General features: G+C 45.2%; 1 protein-coding gene across 1 annotated transcript in view; it reads right to left on the bottom strand.

The window, feature by feature from the left end:
• Positions 1–24,612, bottom strand: part of Yars1 (tyrosyl-tRNA synthetase 1) — a 31,039-nt gene that overhangs the window by 3,136 nt on the left and 3,291 nt on the right. The window contains exons 2-11 of the mRNA XM_059255006.1: positions 20,575–20,721; positions 20,259–20,434; positions 16,997–17,126; positions 11,565–11,645; positions 8,276–8,368; positions 5,929–6,064; positions 5,063–5,148; positions 2,310–2,445; positions 1,657–1,754; positions 420–613 (exon numbers count right to left, since the gene is read on the bottom strand). Of these exons, the coding sequence (XP_059110989.1) occupies positions 420–613; positions 1,657–1,754; positions 2,310–2,445; positions 5,063–5,148; positions 5,929–6,064; positions 8,276–8,368; positions 11,565–11,645; positions 16,997–17,126; positions 20,259–20,434; positions 20,575–20,721 (1,277 nt within the window). The remainder of the gene's footprint in view (positions 1–419; positions 614–1,656; positions 1,755–2,309; positions 2,446–5,062; positions 5,149–5,928; positions 6,065–8,275; positions 8,369–11,564; positions 11,646–16,996; positions 17,127–20,258; positions 20,435–20,574; positions 20,722–24,612) is intronic.

Below are 24,612 nucleotides of genomic sequence, written 5' to 3'. Positions count from 1 at the left end.
CCTTGCGCTTGCTAGGCAAGTGCTCTACCACTGAGCTAAATCCCCAACCCCTTTATTTTATTTTTTAATTAATTTTTTTTTTCCAAGGCAGGGTTTCCACTATATAGCTGTGGAACTCACTATGTAGACCAGGATGGCCTTGAACTCTTGGTGATCTGCCTGTCTCCGCCTCCCAAGTGCTGGAATTAAAGGCATATGCCACTATGCCCTACCAATCTAGTTTTCTCTTAACAATTTATCTTTCATGCAAGGTGTTTAATTCACAGTACTTGCACAGCCACCCTTTCATGCCTTATCTTTCAGCATCAATGTGGAAGGGGGCATTTTCTTAGGGCTTACACATGGTGTATGGGAGGGTGTCATCCTGTGCAATTCCTCACTTGCCCTCCCCAGGTCCTGGCCCACAAACCCTCACTCACATGGAAGCACACAGCAGCATGCCCTGGGAGTCGACTCCTCTCATCTTCTGGGGTTTCAGATTGCACAGCACCACCACCAGCCTGTCCTGGAGTTCTTCCTTGGGCACAAACTGTACGAGGCCGCTCACCACAGTCCTGGGTTCAGCTTCCCCCACATCAATCTTCTCCACATACAGGCTATCTGCATCTGGGTGCTGCCAGCAAGAAATTCTTGTCAGAGGGCCAGAGAGATGGCTCAGTGGGTAAAGGTGCTTGCCTCCAATCCTGATCGCCTGAGTTAGATCCTCAGGTGCCACATGGTGGAAGGAAAGAAATGAGTCCTCAAACCTCCACACATGTGGCAGGCATATTCTCCTCAACCCCCAGTACACAAATAAATTAGTGAGAGATGATCACAGTGGAGGTCATCACAAAGGGACATCTGCTCTTTCCAAAGCTCCCCTGCATTTGTCTTTTTCTTTTTTGGGACAAGGTCTCACTATGTAGCCAAGGCTGGCCTTTAACTTGCAGTGATCCTCCTGCCTCAGCTTCCCAAATCCTAGGATTACAGGCATGTGCTATCATGCCTGGCTTTGAGAACATGCCTTGAAGGAACATTTACTCCTCAAGGGACTAGATTTGAGAAAATGAACCTAATGTCTAGTGGAAAAATCTCTTAACGGAGATTAGGTAGTCTGGACTGTTTAGTGAGTGCCATTATGACCCAAGTACTACACCAAGGGTTCCAGGTGTCTAGGAGCTGGGAGTGGATGAATGGTGGCCTCACCATCTGAGGTGGGAGCACCAACAACCATATCAAGTAGTCTATCCAGTGGTTGGGAGGCTTAGGGCCAGAGTGTCAAGCAAATCAATGCCAGGGGAAAAAGGCCTAGAACAATGGTTCCCAGCCAATGATTGATCACATGACCTGCAAAAAAGGAAGTCCGATTCCCCCCAGCCACCTTCTAAGGGGCAAATGGCCAACCTAAGTAAGACCAGAAGCTAGACCAGGCAAGCTGGTACGTTCTAGGTGAGTACATCGGGCCATTTGATGGCTAAGTTCTCTGACCACTGCTCCTCTCTCCTGGTTCCTGGCTGTGTTGTATAAGGTTCAGAGACTGCCTGCAATTGGACACCTGGGCTCTGACTTGCAATATGACCCCATGGATGCTGCCTCCCCTCTCTAGGTTTCCTCCAGATGGAAACACACAGACCCAACCCTTCTCTGCCTCTTTGGGATGTAGTGGAAAACGAGTACCTTCTCCACACTGATGATTTTGCCTACACGGATATCCAGCCGGGAGGGGATGATCTCCTCTGGTTCTGAATTCTTGGCAGGGCCTTTGGCAGTGGGCTCTGGAAATGAGAAGAACTCCATGGGGTTGGGACTCTCCTCCTCTCCCACCGCAATGGCAGGCCAGGTCTGCCTGCCCTGGATGAGGATACTGAAACCAGGCAGGATTTAGGAGAGAATCACTGAGCCCATCCACTGAGTTACACTTTAACACAGGCCCAGCAGCCTTGGAGAAGGGGCACAAGATTTTCCTCCTCAGCTTTTCTCTATTACTAAGATGGAGGGCAAGGCCTGCAGTAGTCTGGCCACCTTTGGGTATTTCTACTCATAAATTCCATGCAGAATTTGCTCAGTCTCTTCTGGATGGGTCACACAAAGGTATCTACAGCAGCACCTCAGCATCATGGGTAACTGGATGACCAACTCACAAGACAGAAGCAGAGAGATGGGAGCAGGGAGGCTGTTAAAATGCGTGTTTTCCAGAAGCCTGAGCAGCTGTCAACAGACTGCCACTGCAAATACCACCTAGGGACAAGCTCACCAAGGCAGGTTTAGCAAACTTATACTAGAAGGTTCGAAGTGGTCTCAATCGCAGGCTTCTTCCCAGCTGGCCTTACTCTGCTTTGAAGGCTCTGGGTAGGCAGCACTGGCCAGCTTCTTCAGGGCTGGGGTATTAAACTTTTCTCGAATGGGGTCCAGCAACTTGTTCAGGGCAACTTCAACAGAATTCTTTAGGTCTCCAGGGTGTACAACCTACAGAAGTAAACAAGGCCCGGTGAGATGAGAGGTGACATGGCAGACAGAAGAATGTTGCCTGCAGTCTGGAGCCTTACAACACTCTTAGGAAACCAGGTAGAACAGGGAGGGAGTGCTCTCAAAGCCAGGTGCCTGCCTGTCTCAGACACGTCTTACTACGTAGCCTAGGTTACCCTCAAACCCACAGTCTTCCTGCCCTCAGCCTGGCATCTAGACCTTTGGACTTTGAATTCTGTTCTAGTTTAAGGCTTTTATAGGCTGAATATGCTCATTATTCTTTGTTTTGTTTTGTTTTTGCTTTTTCCAGACAGGGTTTCTCTGGGTAGCCTTGGTTCTCCTGGAACTCACTGTGTAGACCAGGCTGGCCTTGAACTCTCAGAGATCCACCTGCCTCTGTCTCCCAAGTGCTGAGATTAAAGGCCTGCAGCACAACCACCTGACATTCATTATTCTAATTCTGCTAGTCTTTCCATTTATACTTTGAGCCATAAACCAAATGTTACCCACAGGAAAATGTTCACACAGGTAACCCTAGGCCTAAAGACTGAGTTAGACATAGAAGGGTTAAAGTTCTGGTTAACGGTGTATTGGACACTTAACCCCTGTTAAGTTTTGATGATGATGACGACTCTCACTACTTTTTCTTTCTTTTTTTGAGGTACTGGGGGTTGAACCCAGTATCTTATTATACATGCTGGGCAAGCTGTCTACCACTGACTGAGCCACACCCTCAGCCCAGTCTTGGTTTACTTAAACAATAAACAAACAAGCAATAAAAATGAGGATGCTAGCGGTGGTATATCTGAGTCAGAATGAGGACTGAGGTACACAATATGGTGGCAATGGTGAGTGGTGCTGCCACATGGAGGTACAACTGAGCAGTCCTCACCTGCAGGGCAGATCCGTGATGCTCCCAAGTCTAAGCATCAGTATGACAACACAAGAAAAATCCACATGACCTCACACGAAATGCTACAGCCTGCACACAGGCTCATTGCCCGGTGTGGCCGAGACACACACCTTTAATCCCAACACTCAGGAGGCAGAGGCAGGTGGCCTCTGTAGTTCAGAGGCCAACTTGGTCTACAAAGTGAGTCCCAGGACAGTGTTGGGATTAAAGGCTTGTGCTACCACCTCCTGGCTGAAATTCAGTATTTTGTCTGTGTCCTGGAGTTACCTTTTGTACCAAAGTATAGTCTGGAAGTACTTAGCTATTCTGAAAGGACATCCTTAGGTATGATTGCTGTAATACATTAATGACAACATTTCTGTTTCTGATGCTACTTCTTCATTTCCTTGGGAATAGTTAACTTTGAGCGAAAGCTTTAGGCCTGCAGCTATCCAGATGTCAATTAAAATTCAGTTTGTTGGTTGCAGTATCCACACCGTAAGTGCTCCACAGCCACATGTCACCAGTGAGTGGCTTCTGTCTCAGGCAGTGAAAATCAAAACTACATAGACGCACCAGACTTGAAATTCCACCATGGCAAGTACTGTGGGAATATGTGGCTGCAGAATTTTCCAGAAGTATTCCTTCTAATTCTGCTCAGCATTCCCACAAAGAACTGCTTTCAGGGATGTGGGTTCTGTGGCCTGCCTCAGACAACAGAGAAGGGTTTCAGAGGAATGTCTGCCACACATCCCCAAATGGGCCACACAAGCTTCCAGACCTCAGAGTCCCCTCCAGCTGCCACTCAGACCCGCTTACATCTAGCATTGCCTCCAAGTGGTTCCCCAGCTGCTGCCCCCCACCTCTAAGGGAAGGGGATGCAAAGTCAAGCGAGTCAGCCCACTTCACCAACTCCCGAGGCTGGGGGAAAGTTTCTCTTAGTTGGGGCATGTTGGTACCCACTTTTAACCCCAGCACTGGGGAGGCAGAAGCAGGTGGATCTCTGTGAGTTCCAGGATAGTCAGGGCTACATAGAACGTATTTTAAAAATCCAATACAACACTTTTCTCAAAAAAAAAACAACCCCCCCCAAAAAAACCCCTCAAACCAAACCAAATCCAATATATGCATGTCAGCCTTTTTCATCTTTAAGTTACACGTCGTGTGTGCCTGTACACACGTGTACTACTGTAGCCTTTGGAAGCAGAAGAGGGCAGCAGAGTCTCTGGAGCTAGAGTCCCAGGTGGTTGTGAGCTGCCTGATGTGGGTCCTCTGCAAGAGCAGAAAGTGCTCTTAACCACTGAGCGTCGCCAACCCTCCTCCCACCCAAGTCTTGCATCGACTCTGGAGTGACATGAAAACCTAGTCCCTCCCCCGGGAAGCTCTTCTTACAGCTGAAGACAGAACATATACTTGCTTTCTGGCTAAGCATGCCTACTTCTTTTTTTCTAAAATTATGTGTATAAATGTGTCTGGTGTGGGTATGTGCCCACAGTGCAGGCGTGGAGAAAGGTTCTTTACTGCAATGTATCTGGCCCCTTGGAGAATGACGAAAATCAGCATTTTAAGTATCTGCCATTCGCCCATCTACTTCATAAACTACTTGAATCCAAATCTAAGTCACTAATAAAACAGCCTTGGAGGGCATCAAGGCAGAGCTGTGTGGCTCGTCCAGGAGGGAGAGGCTGTTAGACTTAGTGCACATCCATTCTCCTCTAGTGTTACCTCAGCGGCAAAGTCCTTCTCCAGCTCCTGGTAAACGGTGTAGGTCTTGTTTCCACCCCACTTCTCATCTCTCAGGATCACAAACTCTACAACAGACACCCACAAGTCAGTAACCGCAGGCACAGTAGTCCTCCACCAAATGCATGACCATTTGTAGTTTGCTATTTATGTGTGTGTGCACGCGTGCACACACATATCATATTTAAAGCATTTTACTTTTACCAACTGTGTTATCTCACCAGCCCTGGCATTTACTTTTTCAGTTTTTGCTGCTGGGATTAAATCTAGGATCTGAGGCATGTCAGATGTGCTCTCTACAATGAGCCTTCCTATTCTTTAATTGGATAAGCAGCCACAACTGTGTATTCAACAAACATCATGGCTTAGAATTCTTTTGTATTCAGCTGGGTGGTGGTGGCACACGTCTTTAATCCTAGCACTGGGGAGGCAGAGGCAGGCAGATCTCTTCGAGTTTGAGGCCAGCCTGGTCTACAGAGTGAGTTCCATGACAGCTAGGGCTACAGAGAAAAACCCGGTCTCCAAAGACAAACAAAACAAAGAATTCTTTTGTATTCCAGTTCAAAATGTTTGTCTCCACTCTCATTTCTGACACCCCTCTGCAGCCTGACAATCTCTCAGATCTTGCCTGGTAACAGACATACACACACAGACACTGCCTGGTAATAGACACACAGATAACTGAGGGACAGCCCAGCCTCATAATGCACAGCATATATATGAAATCAGGGCAGAGATTCAGGGCAGCCAGTCCCTGCAGGAAGATTCTGTGACAATTTTAAGAATAGTCCCAGCAGGAACTTGGATCTTCCAGCATGGCCCCTGAGAAACAAGCAGGGGACTCTTACCAGACTTGAGAGGAAAGAGGACATGCTTGATGAAGGACAGAACCCCGTTGTTCTCCACGTTGCCTGGCTCACAGAAGGCCTTCTTCAGCTTTTTCTTCACGTCCTCCTTCCGATCAAGGAGGTCGATTTTGGACTCCTAGAAGTCATGAGGGAAGAGACCTCTTGTGGTTGAAAATGAGAACACACTCAACTAACTTTAACATACATTATATAATTTAAAAATAAAGTTTATTTTAACCAAGTCAAATCTATCCATTTTCTCCCATGATAGATTACACACTCTTTTTGTCTTCTTTTGAGCTAAGGTCTCTGTAACTCAAGCTAGCCTCAAACTTGCTATGTAGCTAAGGATGTTCTTGAACTGAACTTTCTGCCTTTATCTCCCTAGTGCTAGAATCATAGGTATGTACTACGAGGCCTGCTTTATGTAGTGTTCAAACCCAGAGCTTCATTTATGCTAGGTGAGGACTCTATCAACTAAGCTATATCCCAAGCCCTGACTATTTATTTATCCATTGATTTAAAAAAAACATGTGTATGTATGTACGCCTGAGTATATGTACCACATGCATGTAGGAGCCTACAGGGTCAGGATGTTGGATGCCCTGGAATTGGAGTCACAAGTGGTTGTGAGCCACCTAGTGTGGGTGCTGGAAACTGAACCTGGGTCATCTTCAAGAACAGTGAGTGTACACCGGGTGGTGGTGGCACACACCTTTAATCCCAGCACTTGGGAGGTAGAGGCAGGCAGATCTCTGTGAGTTGAGGCTAGTCTGGGATACAGAGTGAAAGGCTCCAAAGCTACACAGAGAAACTCTATCTTAAAAAAAAAAGAAAAAGAAAAAAAGAACATCAAGTATTGGGGCTGGAGAGATGGCTCAGCAGTTAAGAGCACTGGCTGCTCTTCCAGAGGTCCAGAGTTCAAGTCCCAGCAACCACATCATGGCTCACAGCTATCTATGGTGGGATCTGATGTCCTCTTCTGGCATAAAAACATACATACATGCAGATAGAGCACTCATACACATAAAATAAATAAATAAGTCTTAAAAAAACAAACAACAAACCAAAACAGCGAGCGCTCTTAACCACTGAGTCATCTCTCTAGTCCTGTAAACATTCCTTACTCCTTTTCTTTTGAGACAGGGTTTCTGAGTAGCCCTGGCTGTCCTGGCTCCCAAGGGCTGGGATTAAAGGTGGTGTGCCACTACAGCCAGGCCCATAGACATTCTCCTCCCCCCCCCCAGACAGGGTTCTCTGTGTAAACTGTTCTAGCTGTCCTGGAACTCCCTCTGTAGACCAAGTTGGCCTCAAACTCAGAGATCTGCCTGCCTCTGCCTCCCAAGTGCTATAATTAAAGGCGTGCGCCACCACGCTCGGCTATTAAAATTAAAATGGACATTTTAGTTATGTGAGGTGGCATATCACTCATTAACAGTTTGAAGCTAGGGCTGGTGAGATGGCTCGGCAGGTAAAGGTGTCTGCCACTAAGGTTGACTTGTACTTTCTATCCTCCTGCCTCAGCCTCCAGAGTGCTACCATTACAAGTAGATGGCTGAAGGAAGACATGTAATCCGATCATTCTGGTCATCAGCAGCAGTTAACCAGACAGACCCTGCCAGGACCGCTCCGGCTGGTATTTACTGGATGACATACTGTGCCTCACAGCACAGACATTCAGACTCTAGTTAGCTACGGGACTGCTCGTTAGAGTCTTCAATCTATCTTTTGCTGGAGTTTTCTGGATTCTAGAAATGGTTGTGGGGGGCTGGCAAGATGGCTCAGTGGGTGAAAGTGCGTGTTTACCGAGCCTGATGACTGGGGTTCCATCCCTGGTCCCCACATGGTAGAAGGAAGGAACCAACTTCCCCAAGTAGTCCTCTGACCTATATACCAGGGCATTGCAGGTGTGGACCCACACATATACACACAAACAAACAAATCAATGTGTAAACGAAAGTGGTTGTGGCCTGGGGATGTAGCTGTGGAACGTTGCTTGTACAACATGAGATAGGCCTTAGGTTCAATCCCCAACACTAAATAAAATCGAAGGGTGGTGGTGGCGCACACCTTTAACCCCAGCACTCAGGAGGCAGAGGCAGGTGGATCTCTGTGAGTTCCAGGACAGCCTGGTCTACAGAGTGAGTTCCAGGTCTGCTAGGGCTACACAGAGAAACCCTGTCTTGAACCCCATGCCCCTCCCACAAGCAAACAAACAAACCAAAAACACAAAGAGAAAGGAGAAGCATAATCTTTGGGCTGGTGATATGTCTCATTGGGTAAAGGCACATGGACAACCCCCTCCCCCCATAGATAAATAAGTGTAAAGAAGTGGTTAGTAATTTACCTCTTCTGACGAGCTCATTTTGCTCCCAGTCAATCCTGGGACCATGGGATTCATCAGATGGACCCGTTTTGAGTAGCCAAGTGCAGGGAGGTACTGGAATGAAAACACGGCAACAGCAGATATAAATATAAATTCCTCCTCAGTGCTCTGTTCTCATTGGGTCTGACCAGCGACTTCAGGGCACTATGTACTACAGTCTTCCTTGTCTTTTTAATGAACATACATAGTTTTCTTTTCTTTTCTTTTCTTTTCTTTTTTTTTTTTTGAGACAGGGTTTCTCTGTGTAGCTTTGGTGCCTGTCCTGGATCTCGCTCAGTAGACCAGGCTGGCCTCGAACTCACAGAGATCCACCTGGCTCTGCCTCCCGAGTGCTGGGATTAAAGGCGTGCACCACCACTGCCTGGCAGAACATATATAGTTTTCAACAGTCATCATTATGTTAGCAGACTTTTAAATATATATATATATATATATATATATATTCTTTTTGTTTTACGTGCATGGGTGTTTTGCCTGCACGTACGATTGTGCATCCCATGCATGCCTGGTGCAGAAGAGGGCACTAGATCACCTGGAACTACAGTTCCAGACGGTTGTGAGCCACCATGTGGCTGCTGAGAGTGCACTCCACCCACTACACATTCTTCCCCTGAAGCATTTTTCTGTAACCAGGTGCTAAGAAAAAGACTCAGCAGACAAGAAAGCAACAGTGACCGGAGTTCAGGCTGTGTGATACGTGGTCTTCATTGTTCACTAGACTTTAGGATCGACAGAGATCTACACATAAGACAGAAACTGGGTTGGAATGTGGTACATAGACATATATGCAGACAAAACACCCATTTACATAAAATAAAAAAAATTAAGCAGGATACAAAGAAAATGATAGAAGCCAGGCTTGGCAGTACACACTTGTAATCCTAGCACTTGGGAGGGAAGAAGCAGGAGGATCAGAGTTCAAAGTCATCCTTGGCTACATGGCAAACTGAAGGCCAGCCTGGGCTATGCATCATCATACCTAGCTTACAACTATTAGCTTCCAGAGTCATTAAAAAACATACTATGGGGCTAGAGAGATGGTTCAGTGGTCAAGAGCACTTGGATCTGGGCTTGGTTCCTAGCACCCACATGGTAGCTCACAACCATCCCACAGGCATGCACATGGTACACATACATACATGCAGACAGGACAATGAGACACATTAAAAAATAAAAATAAAACACTATGAGTATAGCTAGCCAGGGCTACATAGTGAGATCCTGTCTCAATGGTAAAAATACAAGGGCTGGGTTTAAGGCTCAGTTGGTTACACTAGATGCTGGGTTTGATCCCTAGGACCCCATGAATTGGGCATGGGGGAACACACCCATAATCCCAGCATTTGGGAGGTAGAAACAAGAAGATTAGGTGCTCAAGGTCATCCTTGACTACACAGCAAGTCAGACTTGGCCAGACTAGGCTGTAAGAGGTCCTGTCTCACCAACCTGCTATGCCAGCTATGGTGACGTATACCTTTAATCCTAGCACCCTGGAGGTGTAGGCAGACGCAGAAGGATCTCTATGATGGTAAGGCCAACCTGGTCTACATAGGGAGTTCCAGCCATCTAAAGTTACATAGTAACATCTGCCTCAACTCCTTCCCTGGCCCAAAAAACCAAAACTGTGCTACTCTTCCCAAGATAACACTGTACGAGTTTCCCAACCATTAATAAATCTGAAAACTATTTTAGTATAGGGTGTGTGTGTGTGTGTGTGTGTGTGTGTGTGTGTGTGTGTATGCGAGCACACATGCATGTACATGCAAGTATGAGGGTGCACTCACCTGTGTGGATACATATAAAGGCCAGAGGTTGACACTGGGATGTCTTCTTCAATTGCTTTTCCACTATATCTTTGTTTTTGTTTTTCTTTTTTTTTTTTTTTTTTTAGATTTATTTATTTATTATGTATACAGAAGAGGGCGCCAGATCTCATTACAGATGGTTATGAGCCACCATGTGAGTGCTGGGAATTGAACTCAGGACCTCTGGAAGAGCAGCCAGTGCTCTTAACCTCTGAGCCATCTCTCCAGCCCCTGTTTTTGTTTTTCAAGACAGGGTTTCCTCTGTGCAACAGCCTTGGCTGCTCTGGAACTCACGCTGGCTGGCCTTGAACTCACAGAGATCCGCCTGTCTCTGCCTCCCGAGTGCTGGGATTAAAGGTGTGGGCCACCATGCCCGGCTCCACTCTATTTTTACAGGCTTCTCACTGACCCTGAAGCTTCTTGTTTTGACTCGGCTGGCTGGCTGGTGAGCCCCAGGACCCAGGGCCTTTGCCTTTCCCAGACTCTGACTATAGACACATATTACAACAGCAGGCATCTAAGCCGTCTCTTCATCCTTCACCACATTTTTATCTAATTCTTTGCCACTGGATATGTTTATTTCTAAATATTTCCTTTAAATTAATAATGTGGTAAGTTCTCTCATACACAACTCAAGGTTTGTTTGTTTGTTCTTATTTCCTGAGGTCAGGCTTCCAGGAGCAGAATTTATTAGGTCAAAGGATAGGAACGTTTTAGAGTTGTCAAAGTATTCTCGGAATTTATATTTCTGCTTGAGTTGTTTTCTTTACACCTTGCCAAGATCAGGTTTTGAGAAGCTTTGAAAAATTACCAACTACAGAGGCCAGCAAGATGGCTCAGTGGTTAACAGCACTGGATGCTTTCCTAGAAGACCTGGGTCCAGTTCCCAGCACTCACATGGTGGCCTATGGTATCTGACATCCTCTTCTGGCTTCTGCTGCATAGACATGTATGCAGACGAAATACCCATAAACATTAACAACAACACCCCCCCCCAAAAAAAAAAACCAAACTAAAACCACAACAACTTCTTCAATGTATTCAAGCTCTTTCCAAGAAAAGAACTGTGTTTGTCCTGATTTCCCCCCGAACCTTGGTAAACGTCATCTCTGAGATCCATGGTTTCTCTAAAACTCAGGGCAGCTCTAGGAGAGAATGACACTCCTAACTGGTAGCAGCAGGAAGGAACAAAGCCAGCAAGTCTGGAAATCCAGCAAGTCCTGGGGCAGCTTTCTGGGAGTAGGTACCAAGACAGTGTGGGCTGCTGAGGCAGACAGACCTAGCTCATTCACACCAGTGTCGTCGTGGACATTGCTTTCTGGTCCACAGAACAAGGACAGCCATCAGCCAGTGTATGTCTGGTGTGTGACTGTGACTGTGCCTCATAAATGAGTCAGCTTCAGCTGTGTATCTCAGAGGCATGGGAGAGAGAAGTTGCTACTCACCTTCTCTGCAAAGGTAAAAATCTTCCTCTGGTCAATACCACCAAACTGGGCATCTACTTTTAAGTACTCTTCATCCAAAGCCTGTGGAAAGAAACATGAACATAAACACCCGCTGTATTTGTCCCCTATGGGTCTGACACAGAGAAGTTTGAATCACATGATTTTCTTTACAGGGTAGAGCCAGAAGGGAATAAATAACACAGAGCCTCCCTGGTGGCTCAGAAACGGCTGCTGAGGACCTGTGTGAACATTAGTGCAGAGGGCACAGGCTCCGCTCTCCGCATGCTCCTAGTCTATCCAATGCAGTGGGGAGGGAGTGATGTCAAAGGTCCCCACTGAATAAGGCAGCCTATGTCACATCAAAGAACTGGCATAAAGCAGTGACTCCTGCCTGCTTGCCATGACATCTACTTGGGAGGTAGAAGCAAGAGGTTATCCTGAGGTCATGAGTTCAAGACCAGCCTGAACAATATAGTAAGATGCTGTTTGGGGGGAAAAAAGGGTGTGAGAGTCAGTGTTAAGAGCAACTGCTTAACTTGTCTATGGTCCTGGATTCAGGCCCTAGCTCCAAACCTCCAACAAAACAAAAGGCTTATGATAACTTAGATAAGAGGTAAAACAGGTTCTTCACTCATGAGGCCTGATGCTCTCTCATAGCTTATAGGAGTTGAGTCTCTCCTTTCATCCTGTGGGTCTTAGGAGCTCCAAGTCTGGACATAAGGCTGGCTAGCAAGTGCCTTAACTTTCTGGGCAATCTCACTGGCCCAGTGTTCAGATCCTTTCTATGGCTTTGCTTTTGAGTAAAGTTTCCTTGATACTCTCTAGGCATGGGGAGGGTAATCCTGAACTGGGTATAGTGATTCATGACTATAACCCCAGCAACCAAGAGGCTGAGACACAGAAATTGCTATGAGTTTTAGATCAATTTATGCTATAAAGTGAACTGTAGGTCAATTGTCCCACTCTTTCCCAATACCAACCAAAAACAAAACAAAACAAAACAAAAAAACCCCCAAACCCCCAAAAGAGCAAACCAGGACTACTAACTGTACACTGACTATCTATCACTCATTAGTTGTCAGGCCTGGTGCCAGCCTTGGGGATTCAGGGATGAATCAGACCCACATCCTCCCTGCAAGCAGCTCAGTGACCCACTTGGGGAGAGAGACAGATCATTTCAGCACAGTGTGTACAGGCTAACTACACGCTCATGGTAGGAACAGGGCCAATACCAATACTTCCTGTGGGGAAGTCTTCTTAGAATAAGACTGTGGGTTGGACTTGGTTTAAGAATATCTAGAGCTGGGCATGGTGGCACAGGCCTTTAATCCTAGCACTCAGGTGACTATGCTAAGATAAAAAGGTCAATTATTAAATCTACTTCTAAAAAGGAACTACTTGTTTTAAATAGGATAAGTAATGAAAATTTTTGTCTGAACTTGTCAAATGTTACTGGACTGGACATTGTTATATATTAATGGAGTTTTATCTGAATCTGTCAAATGTTAATGGACTAGACATCATTAATGTAATTCTTGACCGTATATATTATATATACTTATTGGATAGTTTTTCTTGTATTAGTTAAAGCTTTTTTTAATTTTTAGACAAAAAAAAAGGGGAAATGTGGTGGTATTGTGTTCCCCGAAATATTGTGCATGCTAATAAACTTATCTGGGGTCAGAGAACAGAACAGCCACAGTATTAAACATAGAGGATAGGCAGTTGTAGTACATGTCTTTAATCCTAGCATTTCAGAGGCAGAGATCTACCTGGATCTTTTGTGTGTTCAAGGATACAGCCAAGCATGGTGACACATGCCTTTAATCCCAGAAAGTGAGCCTTTAATCCCGGGGAGTGATGGCAGAAAGCAGAAAGGTATATAAGGCTTGAAGACCAGAAACTAGAAGCATTTGGCTGGATAAGCCTTTAGGCTTTGAGCAGCAGTTCAGCTGAGACACATTCGGATGAGGACTCAGAAGCTTCCAGTCTGAGGAAGCAGGATCAGCTGAGGAACTGGCGAGGTGAGGTGGCTGTGGCTTGTTCTGCTTCTCTGACCTTCCAGCATTCAACCAAAATAACTGGCCTCAAGTTTATTTTATTTTATTTTTTTAAAGATTTATTTATTTATTATGTATACAGTGTTCTGCCTGCATGTAGGCCAGAAGAGGGCACCAGATCTCATTATAGATGGTTGTGAGTCACCATGTGGTTGCTGGGAATTGAACTCAGGACCTTTGGAAGAGCAGCCAGTGCTCTTAACCTCTGAGCCATCTCTCCAGCCCAAGTTTGATTTTATTAACAAGACTTTCTAAGATTCTGCTACACTTGTCTGTGAGTTTGAGGTCAATGTGGTCTACAGATCCAGCGCCAGGGCTGTTGCACAGAGAAACCTTGTCTCGAAAAACACAAAACAAAACAAAATACACCAAAAGCTGGAGGGTGGTTCTCAACCTGTGGGTTGAAACCCCTGGGGTTGTCGACCAACCCCTTCACAGGGGTCGCCTGAGACCACTGGATATTTACATTATGAATCATAACAGCAGTACACTTACAGTTATGAAGTAGTAATGAAAGTAATTTTCTGGTCGGGGGTCATCACAACACAAGGAACTGTATTAAAGGATCTCAGCACTAGGAACGCTGAGAACCACTGACATAGAAGCTTTCTACTACAAGAGGAAACAGAGTGTGAGAAGTGTTTAGGAAAAGAGTGAATGGTTCAGTCTTTGAAAGCAAACTTCAAGAGACGTAGGGCATGGTGAGTGCAGAGGTTAGACAAGGAGGTGGGCAAGGTATGGTGCCTTGTGACTTAATCTCAGGACTGGAGAGGCAGAGCAGATCCATCCAGGTCTACATAGTGAGTTCTAAGCCAGCTTGAGCTACAAAGACTTTATCTCAAAATTAAAATAGCTGGTCAGGTGGGGCACACCTTTAGTCCTAGCACCAGGGAAGAAGGGATAGGTGGATCTTTGTGAGTTCAAGGCCCACTCCCCCGTAACCCCGCTTCACATAGTGAGTTCCAGACCAGCCGAGGGTACAAAGAGAGAACCTGTCTCAAAAATAGTAATAATAGTAAAGAGAAAAGTAGGTAAGACCATGAATGCCATACTAGGGTACCTTGGTAATATCCTGCCAGTGAACAGTTTTAAGGAGAAATGTGACCAACACTGAAGAAGGACACCAGTTGCAGACAGGGCATGGACCAGAGTCCTATGCAGGCTGGAGACAGACAGCATCACTAGCAGGCCGTTGTATGGCTCTGAAAAACACCCATGATCCAAAGCAGTGGAGATGTGGAGCAAGAACAAGTTTAAGAGCTGATATGTGTGTGTAAGTGTGTGTGCATACATGAATGTGGAGGCCAGAGATGGGTGGGGGGTGTCTTCCTCCATTGCTCCCCACCTGAGGCTGCAGCTCTCGCTGAACTTGGAGCTCACTAACTTGGCTAGTCTTGCTAGTTAGTAACGGACCGGCCTGATTAGAAGCTAAGATCAGAATAAGTTCACTCCTGCTTGATCATGTCTTGTCCCATTTTTTTGAAATTTGACATTCCATACCCTCATACCCTGACCTCCACCCTGAGAAGTTAAAATGTCCTGCTAGGTTCCTACCTAACCCAAACCCTTGGAAACACCCTAGCCTTGTAGTTTTGGAGCTATAAAACTCCTATTCTCCCAAACACAGCTTTGGGGAGATAGTCCTGTGTGACAGAAAATAAAGCTTGCTCAATTTGACCAAACGTTTTGGGTTGGTGACCTTTACTGTCATCCAGTAGGATTAACAGTTAGCTTGTCTGGGGATTCCCTGTCTCTGCTTCCCAAGTGCTGGGATTACAGGCAGGTTCCCACACCTGCCTGACTTTTTTTCCTTCTTTTTCGAGACAGAGTTTTTCTGTGTAGCCCTGGCTATCCTGGAACTTGCTCTGTAGACCAGGCTGGCCTTGAACTCACCACTGCCTGGCCTTTTTTTTTTTTTTTTTTTTTTTTTTTTTAGTGGGTGCTGGGGGTCTGAAGCAGCAAGCACCTTATCTACTGAATCATCTCCACAGACCTGAGATTAAGAGTTTTAAAAAGCAAAATTGGTAAAATTTAGTTCACAATTAGTTGGGATTAGGAGAGAGGAAGAAAGAGAGAACATAGAGGAAGGTTGAGTAAGGAACTACCTAGAACAGCACTATCTAACAGAACTTTCTGTAATGACGAGTGCGTTCTGTATCTGTGCTGTCAGTAATAACCACACATGGTTACCATGGACTAGAAATCTAAACTATTTGACTGAAGAAGTAAAAAAGGTTGGGCATGGTGGTGCACACCTATAATCTTAGCACTCTGAAGTCAGAGCTAGAAAACTTCCTGCAAATTTTTAGCCAGGCAGAAGTACATAGTGTGACCAAAACCGAGGCTGGAGTCATGGCTCAGAGGTTAAGAACATTGGCTGCTCTTCCAGAGGACCTGAGTTCAATTCCCAGCAATCACACGGTTGCTCACAACCATCTGTAACGGGATCTGATTACCTCTTCTGGTGTGGATGAAGACAGGTCACTTACACATATAAAATAAATAAGAAAAAAGAAAAAAAAGAACCAAAACCAACACTTCTCAGCAATTAGGAGAGTAGATGGAGCTTAAATTAAAACAAAAAACCAGAACACTGGGTGGGATAATTTCCTCATGTAGCCCAGACAGGCCTCACCATTGAACTCATGATCCTCCTGCCTTTACCTTTTTAGTGCTCAGATCATGTGGTACTGGGGATCAAACTCATAGTCTTGTGTACTCTAGGCAAGCACTCAATCAACTGAGCTTCATACTTTAAAATTGTGCGGCTGGGTGGTCATGGCGTTTGCCTTTAATCCCAGCACTGGGAGGCAGAGGTAGGCGGATCTCTGTGAGTTTGAGGCCAGCCTGGTCTACAGAGTGAGTTCCAGGACAGCCAGAGCTACAGAGAGAAACCCTGTCTCAAAACACACACACACACACACACACACACACACACACACACACACACACCCCAACCAAAGATCAAAACCAGAAAGGAAATGGGAGATAGGGACTTACATTAAAGAAGTATCCAGGATGGAGAAGAGCCAGGAAAGAAGGTATAGTGCAACCTGAAGAGTGAGTACAGGGTACAGCCAGTGCCCCAGAGGCTTGTGTCCACTCCTTAGAAACAGTGCAGAGGGCTGGAGCCATGGCTCAGTGATTAAGAGCACTGGCTGCTCTTCCAGAGGACCCGGGTTCAATTCCCAGCACACACACACACACACAATGGCAGCTCACAGCTGTCTCTAACTCCAGTTCTAAGGGATCTGATACCATCACACAGATACACACGTAGGTAAAACAGCAATACACATTAAAAAAAAATCCTCACAAAGGAAAGCAAGACAGAGTGCAGAAAGGTAACGGGTGCCCCGCCCTTGTGTGTACCTGCAGTCCAGGGTACAGCAGGCCGCTTAGTAAAGGGTGCTCCACCTGCTTCACGACCTCAGCCCCGGCTTTCTTGGCATCATGTTGTGTGACCATGGAGGACAGTCGATACACATCCAGCGTGTACTCTCTGAAGGAGAAAGGCAGAAGAGATGTCGATAAGGCTGGGCCCAGGCCTGTGTCCCAGGACAGGCCCCTGACGTTAGGACATTCTAAAGACAGCACTGCCTCGGCTTCTACAACATGACATCCATTCATGCATTCAAACTGTTACTTTTTTTTCCTCCTTTTTTTAATTAAGAGATTTTCTATTCATTTTACATATCAACCCCAGATTCCCCTGTCCTCCCTCCTCCCACCCCCCCACCCCAGCCTGTTACTTTAAATTTCTAGTTTTCCTTTGGTTCTGGAAAATGTTCTGCTATTATCTTGTGACATACTGTATCAATGCCATCCCCTTTTCTCTTCTGGAATCCCTTAATCAATAAATACTACAATTTTCCACTCTTTCTTCTCTACCTTTAAAAAAAAGTTTTAAAGCTGGGCAGTGGCAGTGCACGCCTTTAATCCCAGAACTTGGGAGGCAGAGCCAAGTGAATCTTTGTAAGTTCCAGGCCAGCCTGGTCTACAAAGTGAGTTCCAGGACAAGCTCCAAAGCTACACAGAGAAACCCTGTCTTGAAAACCCAAAAAGAAGTTTTAAGTATATGGTATATGTAAGGGCTGGAGAAGTGGCTCAGTGGTTAAGAGCACTTGTTCTTGCAAAGGTCATGGGTTTGGTTCCCAGCACCTACACGGTAGCTCACAACCATACAAAAGTCCAGTTCCAGGGGCTCTGATGTCCTCTTCTGACTTCTGTGGGCACAGGCATACAAGGGGTGTGAATATATGCATATACATAAAATAACTAAATCTAAAAAAAGAACAGAGTAACAACACAAATTGAAGAAAACCTCTGCAGTTCCCAGTGCCCTCTCCTAATTCTACCACTTCTGTCCCCTTTAGAGGAACCTTATCTTGAGCCTATTGCTGCTTCTCAGTTTTTCATTTGTGCCTGGAAGCAGTGTCCTGTAAACATGTGTCTACACTGGTATACACAGGCACATTTCCCTCTATGTGGCCTGATTCCCAGGATCAGAGGGGATCTGCATCTCAAATTGCAGTGGATAATGCCAAATCATTTCCCAAAGTGATTTTTGTCAATTAAAAATTTTTCTTTTGTTTATTTTTATTTTATGTGCATTGGTGTTTTGCCTGCATGTATGTCTGTGTGAGGGTGTTAGATCAGCTAGAACTGGAGTTATAGACAGTTATGAGCTGTCATGTGGGTGCTGGGAATTGAACCCAGGTCCTCGGAAGAGTAGCCAGTGCAATTAACTGCTGAGCCATCTCTTCAGCCAGATTTTTGTAAATTTTATTATCTATTTTGGCACTTAAAATTTTTTCCCACTTATTGACTACACTGTGATTTTCACTATGATTTTAATCTCCATTTTTTTCCATACGATTACTAGTCACTTGAGAATTCTAAGAAAAACTCAATTGAATCTTTTTTTTAAAAACTGGATGAGGTTAATTAAAATAATTGACTGTAATTTTTATTTATTTATTTTTTGAGGCAGGATTTTTCAATAGGTATCCCTGGTTGGCCTAGAACTATGTAGATCAGACTAATCTTGAACTCATGGAGATTTGCTTGTGTCTGTTTCCTGAATGCTGGGATTAAAGGCATATACCACCATGCCTCCCTGATTCTGTAATTTTTTTTTCCCCCAAGACAGGGTTTCACTGTGTAGTTTTGGAGCTGTCCTGGATCTCGCTCTGTAGATCACAGATCTGCCTAGTTCTCCTCCTGAGCACTGGGATTAAAGGCGTGTGCCACCACCATCCAGTGGTTATATAATTTTTGAAATATTGGATATTAATCTTTGGCCAATTGTATATGTCATAGGGATTTTGGCCATTTGTGGGTTGCATTTGTGTGTGTGTTTGAAACCAAGAATTTATGTGTGCAAAGTATTCACTTTACCACAGAATTACACTCCAGCCTGTGGCTTGCTATTTTTTTCATTTGACTTTTGATGTGGTGGAAGAGGCCTTAATTTGATGAATTTGATGTGGGGGGCTGCTGGGAATTCCACACAGGACTTCATGAACAGCAAGTATACGCTCCACCACCATTCTTTGAATCTCAGAGTTTTGATTATCTATTTCATAGTTTATACCTTTCATTTTATTTATTTATTTATTTTTGAGGCTGGGTCTCACTAAGTACCTCTGGCTGACTTGGAACTTGTTCTGTAGACTAGGCTGATCTTAAACTCACAGAGCTCTACCTGCGTCTGCTTCCTGAGCACTGAGATTACAGGTGTGCACCAACGCCAGCCTTAGAAAGCCTCCACTTTTCAGTCTTTTCCTGTGGTTTGTGTTTGGTGTACTTTGTCTCACTGCACCTACTCTGAGATTCTAACTCTCCCAGGGTCAAGCAGTCATCTGTGCTCCACTTCTAAGACACTATTCCACACATCCTAAGAGCATATGCTTTAACATCTTTCAAATTGACTCTCACAAGCAATGGTGTGTCCATGACTTAGCAGTTATTTTAAGGTATAGACACCCCTTGGTATCTCAGGATGCCCCCCACCTCTAACGAGAGCCACAAATGCCCAAATCTGTCCCTGACATAAGATGGTATAGCATCTCCATGCAACATCACAATAAAAACTGTTGGAAGAAGCTGGGTGGTAGTGGCACATGCCTTTAATCCCAGCACTCGGGAGGCAGAGGCAGGCGGACCTCTTTGAGTTTGAGGCCAGCCTGGTCTACGGAGTGAGTTCTAGAAAAGGATCCAAACCTACACAGAGAAACCCTGTCTCAAACAAACAAACAAACAAACAAACACACACTGTTGGAAGAAGGATGACAACCTCCTCTCACATTTCTTTCATCATTATTTGCTGAGGCCGAAAGAGAAAGGAGGCTGGATGTTTCCCATCCCTTCCCACAGGCTATGGGCTCCAAGGCTGAGGCTTGGTTAGGGTTAGGTTTACATTTATATCTGTAGCAAACAGGGTAGAACCTAGGCGTTTCCAAGCCAGTACATTTTTGATGGGTGAATTAAACCAACAAAAGGCATAAACTGTTTAATGGTTCTTAACAGGTAGTATCAAGTAGCTTCCAACCCCAATGTAAAGAGTGCTTGGACTCCCAGCCCTGTAATTAGCGAGGAATGCCAGGTCTCCAAGGAGCCATCGAGTGCTTACTTGCTGAGCTGGTAGTCAGTGCCTTTGATAAACCGGAGCTTCTCCAAGGGTACGCCAATGCTCTCCAGCATTGCCTTGATCACATTCTCATAGAAACTGGTTCGAAGTTCTAGAAGTTCCCAGGGAGCTTTCATGTTGTCCAGGTAAGCATGAAGGTCCGCGAACAGAATCGTTACCTTGACAGAAACATTAAGAGGCCACCAAAATGTAAATCTGCCACAGCACCTTCCATCCACTTCCCGTCCCCAGCCTTGTTAAGTATCTTTTTTGGTCATTTACCAATGACAATTGCTTGGTTCATAGCATGGTTTCTTACCTCACATCCTGCCTTCAAGAAGTCAGCAATCTTGGACATGGGCACAAAGTAAGCCACATGTGGCTTCCCTGTGGTGGCCGTGCCCCAGTAAATTTTAAGTTCCCGCTCCTTCAGTATCTCCTTCAGCTTCTCTTCCCCCAGAACCTCCTGTTGCGGAAGCAGAAGAGCTGGTTTAATGCTGATCCCCACCTTGCTCATCCTCTATCCGGCAAACAAAGCCTGTGTCACTGGTTCAGGGTTCAGGCTCAGAGCCTGCAGGCAAATGTCACTGGAGTCAAAACATGTTCTCAGTGCTGACAGTCAACCTAAGCCATTCCTGTGGCTGCTGTGCCTCTTCCAGGAAATGACGTTGAGGCTAGGGTATGAAGGCACAAATCTCTCCCTCTTTCCCCTCAGGTACCTCTTACCTCCTTCCTTCTGTAGTCACCTCAACAAACATTGTGTTTTTCTTTTAAGTTTCATGTATATGGGTGTTTTGCCTGCAGGTATGTCTGTGTACCACGCCTGTGCAGTGGCCCGGAAGGCCTGCAGGGTGTCAGATCCCCTGGGACTGGAATTACAGATGGTTATAAGCCTCCATCTAGAAGCTAGGAATCAGGCTGGCAGCGGTGACACACTTTTTTTTTTGGTTTTTTTGAGACAGGGTTTCTCTGTGTAGCTTTGCGCCTTTCCTGGGACTCACTTGGTAGTCCAGGCTGGCCTCGAACTCACAGAGATCCGCCTGGCTCTGCCTCCCGAGTGCTGGGATTAAAGGCGTGCGCCACCACCGCCCGGCTGGTGACACACTTTTAATCCCAGCACTTGGGAGGCAGAGACAGGCAGATCTCTGTGAGTTCGAGGCCAGCCTGGTCTACAGAGTGAGTTCTAGTATAGCCAGAGCTACACAGCGAAACCCTGTCTTGAAAAGCAAAACAAACCAAGAAAAGGAGCCAGAAATCAAAGCCAAACCCAGGTTCTCAGGAAGAACAGCCAGTGTTTTTAACTGCTGAATCATTCATCAGACCCTGGAGCCACTGTCTTAATTTAGCCATCTCTTCCGGTCTCATTTGCTTAAGTATCATTTCAGTGAGCTCCATCGTCCTGCCTCTGCCTCCCATGTGCCACACCCCCCTGCACTTCACACTCCTTTGAGGTTCACAGACGACACCGAGGCAGCTAACTGCAATGGACACTGTTTAGTCATCCTCCTCCTGGAAACACGTTCTTCCTCTGGCTTCCTTGTTCTCCAGTTTCCCACCTCTCTTTCTGCTCAGACATCTTTGATACTGCTCTTTCAATCATTAGATAGCAGCAATTCTCTGATCCTACATTCTTTTTTGTTTTGAGTCAAGGTATCATGTAACCTAGGCTAGCCTCAAACTTCTGATCCTTCTGCCTCTGCCTCCTGAGTGCAGAGATTCCAGGTGTGTGCTGCCATGCCATACCTAGTCAGGCATCAAACCTAGGCCTTTGTGTATGCTACGGTGAGTGAAACTGTTTTTGTGTAACCTGGAAACTATGTTGAAAACATGTCATATTGTTTTAAACTGAGAATTTGTTTTGACAAAATGAATATAACATGTTTTGACTTAAAGGATGTTGCTGTAAAAGGAGAAAAATATTTACAAACAACGTGAACATAAAGTTCTGACTGTTAATAGGGGCTGGAGAGATGGCTCAGTGGTTCTGAGTACTGGCTGCTCTTCCAGAGGTCCTGGGTTCTGTTCCCACATAGAGGCTCACAACTGTCAGTAACTGTAGTCCCATGAGAGCCAATGTCCTCTTCTGGCGTGCAGACATACATGCAGACAAAACACTCACCCACATACATATACATATATATATATATATATATATGTATATATATATATATATATATATATATAAATAAAACAACAACAACAGCAACAACAAAAACCCTTAAACCAGACAGTGGACCCCCAGATTATACCACCATGTTCCCAAGACACCTATGCTGATCACCGTAGGTAAGGTAGCTTTGAGACTGGCCACTGTGACTCTGTGACTCTGTCTCCAGGGACCACTGAGTTTCTGGCATTATTGATGACTTCACACCTGCCCGACTGTCAGCCTAGCTGATGGCTGACGCTCTAAAGGACCTTCTCGAACTTTCAACAGTGCCGTCCTCCCAGCTTGCCACAGCTGAAGGACTCAGATCAAGCTTGCTCCTAATGTACCCTCACAGGAGCCCATTAGAAGCCTCAGCATTTCCTGCCCTACTGTCCCGAAGGTGACAGGTCTGTGTGCATGAAACTACTGTAATCTTTTTAACAGCATGGCATTGTAAGGAAATGTTTATGTGAATACATCAAGCATATCTGAAAGGCAAATCTCATGTGGACATTCCAATTGCTGAGTGCCTCACAGCCCACCAGCCCTGCTTGTCACACTAGGCAAGCACTTTAAAATATATATATTTTATGTGTTCTGTCTGCATGTGTGCCTGCATACCAGAAGAGGACACCAGATCTCATTATCGATGGTTGTGAGCCACCATTTGGTTCCTGGGAATTGAACTCAGGACCTCTGGAAGAGCAGCCAGTGCTCTTAACTTCTGAGCCATCTACAGCCCACTAGGCAAACACTTTATCAACACAGCTACACATCATGTCTAGTTCCTAATTTCACATTCCACCTAAATTCCTCCCTTGGGTTGCTTCAAAGCATCACAGTTTACATCACTGTATGGCTTCTGTAAGTTTTAAACGTGGTTGGAGATATGGCTCAGGTAGTAGAGTGTTTGCCTGATGTGAAGAAAACACTGGTTTGATCCTCAGCACCGAATAAAACCAGGTGGGATGGTAAGGCACACATCTGTAATGCCCGAAGGCCATCCTGGATTATATAAGAAACTATCTCAAAATCCAAAAGTTAGAAAAACAAAGATTTAGTACAATTATTAATTCAATCATTCCTAGTATTTGGGAAATGGTAAATGAGCATCAGCTTCATTGTTTTCAATGATTTATGACTTTAAGTTATATGTATGTATATATATGTCTGTTGGTGTGTACAAGTGCCTTTGAAGCCCATTCAGCTTCCTTGGGGCTGGAGTTACAGGCAGTTATAAGCTACCTGATGTGAGTGCTGGGAACTGAACTTAGGTCCTATGCAAGAGCAGTACACGCTCTTAATTGCTGAGCTGCCTGTTCAGCACCCCAAAGTAAGTTTCAAGTGAAGCCAGGTACCTTGAACTACGTAGAGAGACCATGTGGTAATAGCTGCTTCTGAAAATACCTCCTGCTTTCAAAGGACTTTCCCCAGACCTAGCTGCAGAGTTAATATGCCTTGAGACCACTGAAGGCTGTGCATTAAGTCTGCTATCCTATTGTGTACTCAATCTGCTGTCCTCCTGTGTACTCAGTCTATGCAAGCTTAACCTGCCTTTAAGAGAGCAATGCAACCAACCTTACTTGCCTTGAATTCCCCATGCAGTCAGCTTTTACAATCTGTGCTAAATGCAGAGCTGTTTTACTCTTAAGTTACATACTTTCCCATGCCCTGACTCAGAATGTGTGTGTGTGTGTGTGTGTGTGTGTGTGTGTGTGTGTGCCATTTACTGAAATCAGCCACCACCTGGGTGAGGTTCTGAGTGCTGTTCTGCATCAATGAAGTAACTTCTTCCTCTGTAGAACTCTGCTAAAGATCTCTGTAGAAAAGTGTCCCTCATTCCCTTCCTATGCCATATTTCTGCATTGGTCAGTAAATTCGGAGCAAACCCTTTGTTAGAGACAAGCAACAGGAACCAGACAACAGATACACACAACCAGACAACAGACAAGCCACAGACCACAAATTACAGACAGATAGAAGACACAGGGAGAGAAGTAGAGAGTTCAAATTTTGGCTTTTCTTTTGTTCTAAACTATTTTAAGAGGAAGTATCTTTCTTTTTTTTTTTTGGTTTTTCGAGACAGGGTTTCTCTGTGTAGCTTTGCGCCTTTCCTGGAACTCACTCTGGCCTCGAACTCACAGAGATCCGCCTGGCTCTGCCTGGAAGTATCTTTCTTTAATTCCTCAATTCTACCATTGATGTAAG

This window comes from Peromyscus eremicus, chromosome 2, assembly GCF_949786415.1.
Source record: "Peromyscus eremicus chromosome 2, PerEre_H2_v1, whole genome shotgun sequence".
NCBI lineage: Eukaryota > Metazoa > Chordata > Mammalia > Rodentia > Cricetidae > Peromyscus > Peromyscus eremicus.
Note: the sequence above shows the minus strand (reverse complement) of the source record. Positions and strands in the feature narration are given on the sequence as shown.